The following is a 9,633-nucleotide window of genomic DNA, read 5'->3' on the forward strand; positions in this document are numbered from 1 at the left end:
GGTATCACTGTATCCTCATATGCCAGCCCACCTCAAGAGACCAAGGCCAGAGCAAGTGTCAAGTGGAATGGTGTCGTTTCTAAATGGACTGGCTGATCTTCCTGCCGTGACTAAAAGTCTTCGGAGGCGTCCAGCCTCGGCTGTGGGTCTCTGGGTGCTTAGTGGAGGAGATGCTCTGCACGTGCTCAAAAAGCACATGCAGAAACAACCTGGAAAGCACACGGGGAGCAGACCAATGCCAATGAAGGGCTGGAGGAGGGCTCCGTCCTGGCTTACATTAAGCCAGTGCTTTTTTGCTTTTTTTCTTCCAAAAAATGTTTAGGGGTACTCTCATTTTGACTCAAGAAAATCACCTTTTTATAGTTCAAATCGGAAAATAAATACAGTAAAATGGACAAAAGTACAAAGATTCTCAAAATGTTTGGGTGTATGCATCCCCCCCAGAAAAAAGCACTGCATTAACCCACAGCGTGATTTCCATTCTTTGCCAAGGTGCTCCGCATTCCCGAGTCCGCGGCTCCCTCTAGCGGTCGCTCGCCGCTATTGCGCGCAGGGAAACCCTCGCCCCGCCCCCGGGCTGCTTCCGGTCTTCTTCCCTTCGTGCGACCGCATTGGCTGCCTTTCCCCTCCCATCTCCTCTCCGATTGGGCGGAACGGGCGGCCGGGGCAGGTAAGAGCTAAGATGGCGGCCGATGCTTTTCGGAAGAGCAGCCGGCGCCCACGTGACCGGGGGGGGCGAGGCCCCTGGCCCCCCGGCAGGACCCGCCGGCCCTCAGGTTGCCCCCCCCCCCGGTGGGCGCTGCTGAACTACAACTCCGGGCCCCGCGCCAGGCTTGCTGGAGGGGAGCCGCCTCTTGGGGGCCGCAGGGCCCCCCCCGCCTGGCCCCCAGCATCCCCTCGAGGCTCCGGGGGGCTGGGAGGAAGGTCCGAGCACTGGCTGGCCGCCCCCAGGACACGATGCCGGACTTGGTCTGGGACTGAGGAGAGGCATAGTCCCCATCCTGTATCTGAGGACACCCGGTGGGAAAGGCTGGTCTGCTTCGTGGGTGCACAGACATTCTTACTTATTGAAATTTAAATGCAACACATAAGAAGTTCTTAAAAAGAAAACCAGAAGTGTAAAGAGAAAAAAGGTCTATAGCCATTGTTATCAGTTACCATTCTTAACCTATATTATATTTTGTATAAATAAGTTAATTGCATGGATAAGTATAATGGGTGTGCCGACTTAAGGCTGGTTGGGTCTGTGTTGTTTTTTCAACTAAGATCCTGGGAACCCCAACAGGAACTGCATGCAGAATAATTTAGTTGGGGCAACATAGAATTAGGGATGGGGGCGCCTCTGAGCATGTCTTGGTCCAGGAATTTGTTTCCATTGACAGTCACATAAGAAGCTACTCTTCCTTTCATCCTAAGTCTTCTTCATCTGGACAGGGGAATCTAGATTGGGAGGGTGGCTGTTTGTTGCTACCGTTAACCCAGTGTTTCTGATTCTCAAGTTACAGAGAATCTTCTGCCAACATCCAAAGGCCTACAAGTAGATCCTGGATCTACCTTCTGCCCATTTCTGCTCAATTCTGACTGAGAGTAGCTCTCTAGAGTCTCAGCGAAAGAAACCTCTCTCCCACCACACACTGTCGGATCCCTTTCATTCAGGGATGTGGAACCTCTGGCCCTCCAAATGCATACAAAACAGTTTATATCAAAGCAGATTGTTGGTCTGTCTAACCCAGTTTCTGGCACATACCATGTGAAAGAAGCTCAAAGGTGCTTATAATTCACTGTGAAAACAGACTAAGTTTGTGGCATTTGTGCTGATCTCAGTCACACATTCCTTATACTGAACATCTCTTAAGGTGTATCTGTTAAGGGACATCTTCGAGAGATGAAAAGGCTAAGGAGTAAATCCTACACAAATCTGGAGTCTCGATGGTGCCTTTTATGCCGCCTCCTGGCAACTCCTGCAGCCAAGCTGGTGCCAAACATATTGCTCTGCTTTCCTTTGGTCCACACCAGCGAGGTTGGTCTTGTTGTATGGGCAGCCCAGGACCTCCAGACACTGCCCAGGCTGGCACCCCAGGGAGGTCACTTCAGTGCTGCTAATGCAGGGATTTGACATCACCCCTGGAGGTGCACCCCATTGTCTCTCAAGACAGAGATGCCAAAAAATGTTCAGGTGCCATGAGGCTTTTTACTGGTTTTGCTCTGGCAGACTAACCCAGTAACCCCTCTGGGAAGTGTTTTTGGGAAGCTGTCTTATACCAGGATGAACCTGAACCTGCTCTAAGAAATAAAATGGCTGAAGGCTTTGCCCTGTGAGAAGCTTCAGGGCGCATTTGCTCTTGGCTATGGTGAATTCACTACATCTGGGATGTGCCTTAATATCCTGCTGTTGCTAGCATGAGCAGTGGTTGGTGATGATGGGAGTTTGAGTCCAACCACATCTGGAGGGCATCTCTGCTCTAAACCTCACCTTGGTCATTCCTGGATAGATGGGCAATTGACCAGAATAAAAGCACAGTGCAGATGCAGAACAAAATTGCTTTCATCCTGCTTCCTTTCAGTAGAAATTGGATGCTAAGTAAAGAGATGGTTCAGACAGATCCAGCATAGGTTGTGCTCTGTCACCTGCTGGGCATTATATGTTATAAAATGTCAATTCCCCAAGCTTTGCCTGTGCTTGTTCCAGCATTCAGTATTATCTTGGGGTCTGAATTGTTCTTTCTGGACATTGTGCTAGAAAGAGGAGCCTTCTCTTCTGCTTTGTGTCACAGCCTTTCTCTTCCTCTTCAGCAGGACCTACAGCTGCTTCCCAAAATAATAACCTCAAAGGGCTAACAATGGCATTGTCACCTGGACACTCCAAGGATGGCTCCTGTTGCTCCCACCATGTGGCTGTGCCAAGTGTTCACCAGACTCTGGAGGAGATGGATTTTGAGAGAGGTACAGAAGCTCTGGGGCATTGAGTCTGTTGTGGGTCTTTGGAGGGGTGAGAAGGGGATAAGGAGATGAGCTTTAACTAAAACTCTCTTTGCCCCCTTGCTTTGCCTCCTTATCCTGTCTGGAGGAGAGAAAAAAGATAAGTTATTGTGGTCCAAAGCAGGGGCGGGAAGGCCTCTGGCCTAGGAGCCAAATGCAGCTGTCTGAGCCTCTCTGTCTGGCCTGCAAAATAGACTCTTACTGTGCCCCTCCCCTTTCCCAACCACCCCCTGTCTCCCCAAGCTACACTTCACTGGTCCTGCATTGCACACCCTTGTTTGGCTGCAATGCATTTTTGGAACCCTGATAATGCCTCTTGCTTGCTGGTTGGAAGGTAGAGAGGGGCACTGAGAGGAAAATAGTGATAGTTTCAAACAATGGCAGAGGTTTGAGTAAAACAGCAATGGTAAGACATTGAGAGGGGAAACTGGTAGTTCTAAACAATGGCAAAGCTTTGAGTGGAGCAAACAGGGAAGGACACAGGGAAAATGTGATGGTTTAAAACAAGACTTGAGGACAGAGAGACACGAGTTGAGAAATAGTTTGTTGTGTTAGCTTTTTGTGTTGTACCCATAGTCAGGTAAATTACGTTAGGTAAATGCAGAGTGGTGATGAGGCACAGGGCTGCTCAGTGACAGACTAGTGCCAATATAAAGATAAATTGAAATTTATTTATGTGTAGGGATTTGGTGTGCTGCTCTGAATGGAGACCTTGAGAAGGTCAAAAAACAGATCCTAAACCGCAGTAATCCCAGCGAGCCAGATCCCTTTGGATACACAGCTTTGGTAAGTGTCCAAGGTTACTGTGGGGGTCAGATTTCAAAAATACATGAGAATGCAACCATACAAGAGAGTTGGCTACTAGTGTCCCCTGCCAGGTGTCCCAACAATGCATAGTGCCTGCACCTTGTCTTTTATGAGAAGGAAGATGCATCTGCTGTCATGTGGGCTCCATTCATGCTGGTGTGACATCACAGTGATGTCAGGTGACCTCTTTTTGCCTGCAGAGCCATTCACACAAAGGCACAGTTATTTGCAAGTGCTGAGGATCAGCTGAGGGGGGAGGGCCGTTGCTCAGGGCCAGATCGCCTGCCTTCCATGCAAAAGGCCCCAGGCTCTGTCCTTGGCATCTGCAGGTAGGACTGGGAGAAACCTCTGTCTGGAATCCTGGAAAGCTGCTGCCAGTCAGCGCAGACAGTACTGAGCAAGGTGGCCCGAGGGGGTTGAGGCAGCTTCCCCTGTTTTCTGTTTGTGAAGCCCCAGACATCGTGCTGTGCAAGTGCCTCCCCATTTGACCCACCAGACTGTTTCAGCCAAGCCACACACACCTGCCCAACACAGAGGCCGTGGAGGTGTGGGGCAGGGATGGCAGAAGTGGGGCTCTGCAGGCACTTGTGCATGGCATGTTGCAAGCCCCATGATTGCAGGTGGCTGCCAAGGCCCTTTCAATCCAGCTGCATCTTCAGCTGCCCCACATCTTACATCCTACATCTTACATCAAGTGTGGGGCAAGGGAAGGTGGCTTGCCTGAAATGGCCCAGACCACCCCAAGATGCCTCATTTTCTGCCTTGCAGCACTATGCCAGCCGCAATGGCCATTATGACGTCTGCCGATTCCTCCTGGAGAGCGGAGCTGCCTGCAACGCTCAGACCCATGGCGGGGCCACCCCTCTCCACCGAGCCTCTTACTGTGGGCACACGGAGGTGGCTGAGCTTCTGCTGACCTACGGGGCTGATCCAGCAGCCACTGATGACGATGGGAAGACCTGCTTGCACAAGGTGTGGGGTACCGAGTGGCTCCTTGGCCGTTTCATTCATTCGTAGGCAAATGTATAGTGATGCACCAAGACACCTTTGCCCGTAGGGTCACACGGTTGTATGGGTGGGGCCAGAGTGGGTGGAGCAACGCAAAGGACTCTTCCCTTTCTCCAGTCAGCTGCCTTCTGGCCATGCAAACACGTCTCTCTGTTCAGGCAAGCCTTCTGCAAGGAGGGTCACAGTCCCAGGGCTGATTCCAGACAAGCCCTGAGGAAGGCAGAGTCCCTGCCCCTCCAGTTCCTAATGGGCTGTGGGTTTTCCTTATTTGGGGGGGCGGGGCGGGGAGGGGATGCAATGTCCTTCCCTTGCTCTCATTGGCACCTCCCTCCCGTGAGGACCATCCCGTGAGTCTGGCTGGTCCGTGGGAGGCCAAGGTGGTATAGAGTAGTACAGTTTTTATTAGAGCATGTTGGACTAGGACCTGGGAGGTCAGGGTTGAAATCCCCACTTGGCCATGGTGCTCACCGGATGATCTTGGAGTCAGTCGCTGTCTCTCGGCCTGACCTCCCTCACGGGGTTGTTGTGGGGATTAACTGTGCAGGCGGGGGAACTGTGTACTCCACCTTGAGCTCCTTAGAGGAAAGAAGGCAGGGCTATAAATGCAATAAATAAGGGACAACCCTTTGCTCTCAGCTTGCCTGAGGACCCCTCCCTCCCTCCCTCCCTGCAGGCAGCCGAGAATGGACACGGAGACCTCTGCCTCCTCCTCCTGGAGCGCAACTCTGAGCTGAGACGCCTACAGGACAAGAGCCTGCGCCGAGCCTGCGATTTGGTTCCTGACAAGAACGAGGACTTGAGGAAGCTTCTGGAGTAGGGAGCTGGTTGTTGAGGAGATGAGGTGTTCTCTTAAGCAAACACTTCCACCCTCCTGCTAACGTCCTCTGGTATTACAAAGGCATGTGTGAACCAAGTCCACTTGTGACCTGTATCTGTGTAGGAGGTGTAAGCAGTCTCACAGTTCTAATTGCTCCTCTTCAAGGCCTGGCCTAGATTTTGGAGCCACCAAAGTAAGAGGGGGCCATGGCTGTGACTCTGGGATTCTGCTGGGGTCCCTGTGGTTGCTGAAGGAGAGTTTGTGGGGTATGGGAGGGCTACTCCCACCCCTAAAAGCAGCTGGATCTTGGGAATGGCTATTGCTCAGGTGTTAGGCAGGTGGGCTTCCTCAATCAAGCTCCTTCAATCGGTTCACGGCATCTATCCCTGGATTTGGGGCTCTGGGAAAAGTATCTGAAGAAGGGTGCATGCACACGAAAGCTCATACCAATAACAAACTTAGTTGGTCTCTAAGGTGCTACTGGAAGGGATTTTTTATTTTGTTTATACCTTTGGTTAAGTTTCCACCAATTTTTCTTCTAATTTCTTCATAACTGTAGCCTTCTTCACTTAATAGTACTATTCTACATCACCTTCTGGGTGACTAGTCAACTCTTTGCACCGTTTCTTTAATTTTACTATGTTTTACAAGCTCACTAAATGAAAGAACAAAAAAAACCCCCAACTAACCTGATAGCAATCACATAACATACTGACAAATGTCCTCCTTATTTATGTTGTAATAAATAATCCTTCATAAAAGTTATTGCACAACATTCTTCATTAAATTATCTTTCTTTCCATTGATATATAATTTTATGGTATTACTCCCAAAAAAAGTGGTGTTGTGAGCCATCATTGCCAAAACAAGATGACACCCAATTGGCTCTCTAAACACTTATTTTTCTGGTTATTTGGCTATAACTTTTGATAATTGAACAAACATAGTTGCATTACATTCTTCATTAAATTATCTTTCCATTGATGTATAATTTTATGGTATTGCTCCAAAAAAAAGTGGTGTTGTGAGCCATCAAACCTCAGAAATACACTTTCTCCAAAAAGTTTCCACAATTTTGGCCACTAGTGTAGTCCTGCTTAGAGAAGACTCATAGAAAATAACAGGGCTCACTTAAACCCATTGATTTATAATGGGACGAAGTAAGGATGACTAAGCCTGGATCAAAAGTATGCATTTTATTTCCCCTTTAGAACTTTCTTTTCACCAGAAGCTTATTCACATGTAATTCCTTAATCAGCTCCATCAGAGATGCCCAATAACAGTACACACCTAAAGAAAAGCATAGGCTATCCAAAACATGAATTCCAGCTCTTGACAAACAACCACATCCCCACCCTTCCAGGTGTTACAGCCTGCAGACTCAAAATGGCGAAGTTTGCCCTTTTGGACTGTACCCGCTCATCAGTGTGCAAAAAGAGCTCTGCTGCAGCGACCAAAGGCCTCTGGCACCAAACCCAGCTCCCAAAGGACCCATCCAGGAGGTGGAGATGGCGTCAGAGCCATGAGTTTGCCTCACACTATCACAGAAGTGGCAAGGTAGGGGAGGTGACTATACCAGACCTGACATGGGGCTCTGCATGAAATGTCCTCCTACTTAAAAAAAGAAACTTGGGTGCAAAGGAGGTGGGCCTTTGAATGTGAATGGGGCACACGTTTAACCCTTTTCCTGCAAGCTCTTTATCCACTAAAAATCAATCCCAGCTGTTTTTCTCGCTACATTTGAAAAGATACATGGGCCCAATATATTTCTTCCCGTGGATGGAACAATGACTGGGTTGAGATGGGGAGGGGATGGTGGATCAGATAACATCCCCCAGGGAAAAGGTTCAGCTGGCCCTTCTCTGCTGCTCCAATTAAATTTGGACCCACCAACCTCATTTGTAGCTGCATTAAAATGTAATTAAGGCCCTAGCAACAGCCTTCCCAAACGCAGTGCCCTCCAGATGTGTTGGAACTGCATCAGCATGTGCTGGCTGATGGGAGTTCTAGTCCCAAACATCTGGAGAGCACCAGGCTGGAGAAGGAGCTGTTTCATTTGTCTCTTGTGTTGCATCTAATCTGGCTCTTCAGATAGGGCAAGATCAGAACATGAAATGGCCCAGGAGGCTGGACCATTCCCTTAGCTGGTCTCCTTATGCTTTCAGCTCCATTGCTCATTCATTATTTTACAAAGAGGTCAAACTGGATCTCCATGCGGAAGCTGGGAGAGGGCAGGACTGGCCAGCAATGGCATCTTATCCATCAGGGGGTTGCAGCAGGTGAATGAACTCTTCTTGGCTCGGCTGATCCAGCGCTGTCCTGTAATGGGATACTGTTTATCGAGCAGAGGGATCTCGCTGTGCCCTTGGCCACTGAGATCAGCAAAGGGAAATGAGCTCACCTGTCTCCCCACTTGAACTTTTGAATCAACTTAGTGTTTCCTTTTAAAGAAATATTCCTTGTGACCAAACACTAAATAATAACAGTTTTCACACATCACACTACCAAGACTGTGTCTGTATAGATAGAGATTTATAGATAGATAAACACACACCTAGTCAATAATCAATGCAGTTACTATGGTATCCTCTTAATATTACCATATGGAAAATATCTTTGTCAACATCCCTATCAATATTTTTTAGATATTTAAGCAATGGAAGCCTTTTATATTTGAAATTTCCTCTCTCCCATCAATTGAACCAGCTCTCTGATTTCATGCATTTCCTCAACTAGCTTTTGCATCAACTTTTGACAAAAAGCAGCTCTCTTCTCCCCCTCCCCAAAACACCCAATGCCTGCACTTCCTGAAGCAGAATCCTGGAGTGTTTATGTAACCTTGAGCGCTTGGGCAGTGGGAATAGCATCTCAACAAGATTAAATATCATCCTATCTGGCAGCTATTTCCATCCTGCTCCTCCTGTACCTGTAACATGAACTCTTCAGCGACAGAGAATCTTGGCTTTCAAATTCCTGTAGCCTTCTCCCTTCCCTACCTTCTACCAGACCTCAGTAGTTTATCTGTGAGACTTTGACAGCAGCAGAAGGAGGCTGCCGAATGGGGCTCCAGGGCATTCAGCCAGAGCTTTTCAGCCACGTCGTTTCTCCACCCAGCAATATGGTGGTAGAAAGAGAAGCCATGCGGCCCACAGTAACCAATGAGCGACAGTTTGGGACGCCCTTCGCCAACTTGGTGGCTCCCTGGATGCTTTGGATGGTGGTGGGCTGACAGCATCTGACCAGCCACAAGTTTCCCTGCCTGGTTTCAGCTGCTCAAAGGTCTTACTTCATTTCTTCAGTAATCCTCTTAAGTGTTATTGATCTCATGTGTTTTTGTAATTTATATTCAGTCCATGAGAATAATTTGCTTCTGAAATTTCCCCTCTTGTTGGACCAGCTTATTCATTCATTCAGTTTTTTTGGTCTGATATAAAACTGCTTCCTAGGCGACTTACAGACACAATAAAAAACCCCAAAATCCCCAGGTTTAATGGTAAAACAATGACGCATGATCAAATATTGTAGACATAGACCACATCCACACCTTACATGTGAACAGGTGTTGCTTCCCTGCAAAGAATAATGGGAGCTGTGCTTTGTTAAGGGTGTTGAAAGTTGTTAGGAGACCCCCTGTTCCCCTCACAGAGCTACAATTCCTAGAGTCCCCTGTGAAAAGGGATTGGTTGTTAAACTGCTCTGGGAGGATCTCTTCCGCTCAACTGTCTACAAATCCACAGGAGGCAGAGGCTGCCGTCTGGGCTGCAGCTTTTTAGATCCAGGCTTCACTCCACCTGCCTGTACACATGGGCACCTGCTCCCCGCTTCTTTACCCCACCCTGAATCCAGAGTGCAAGTTCTGGGGAATGTGTTCCTGCCGGCAACGGCAGGGGCCACAGCACAGCAGCGGAGCATCTGCTTTGCATGCAAAAGGTCCCAGGTCCAACCCTCAGCATCTGCAGGCAGATCTGGGAATGCCGCCTGCCTGAAACCCTGGAGAGCCACTGCCGGTCTGTGTAGGCAAC

At 48.8% G+C, this 9,633-nt stretch overlaps 1 protein-coding gene across 4 annotated transcripts; it reads left to right on the plus strand.

Annotated features, from left to right (window-relative positions):
• The first annotated feature begins 585 nt into the window (after window positions 1–585).
• Window positions 586–6,595, plus strand: ANKRD39 (ankyrin repeat domain 39). Of its 4 annotated transcripts, none has more exons than XM_081870094.1 (5): window positions 586–670; window positions 2,797–2,943; window positions 3,662–3,765; window positions 4,555–4,758; window positions 5,468–6,595. In XM_081870094.1, exons 2-5 carry the CDS (start codon window positions 2,841–2,843, stop codon window positions 5,609–5,611), a joined length of 555 nt encoding a protein of 184 aa, XP_081726220.1. In that variant the 5' UTR covers window positions 586–670; window positions 2,797–2,840; the 3' UTR covers window positions 5,612–6,595. The 4 variants fall into 4 exon arrangements, with proteins under 4 accessions (XP_081726220.1, XP_081726219.1, XP_081726217.1 ...); XM_081870093.1 differs by having other exon boundaries at window positions 607–670; window positions 2,794–2,943; XM_081870091.1 differs by lacking the exon at window positions 586–670 and adding an exon at window positions 1,017–1,133.
• The last annotated feature ends 3,038 nt before the right edge of the window (window positions 6,596–9,633 follow it).

The sequence above is a fragment of the Podarcis erhardii genome (assembly GCF_964252035.2).
Source record: "Podarcis erhardii genome assembly, chromosome: 7".
In the NCBI taxonomy this organism is placed as follows: Eukaryota; Metazoa; Chordata; class Lepidosauria; order Squamata; family Lacertidae; genus Podarcis; species Podarcis erhardii.

Coding starts and splice junctions, on each gene's coding strand:
- ANKRD39 (XM_081870094.1), top strand. CDS start 2,841: ATGGCATTGTCACCTGGACACTCCAAGGATGGCTCCTGTTGCTCCCAC. Junction 2,944..3,661: donor GGAGATGGATTTTGAGAGAG/GTACAGAAGCTC, acceptor ATTTATGTGTAG/GGATTTGGTGTGCTGCTCTG. Junction 3,766..4,554: donor CCTTTGGATACACAGCTTTG/GTAAGTGTCCAA, acceptor TCTGCCTTGCAG/CACTATGCCAGCCGCAATGG.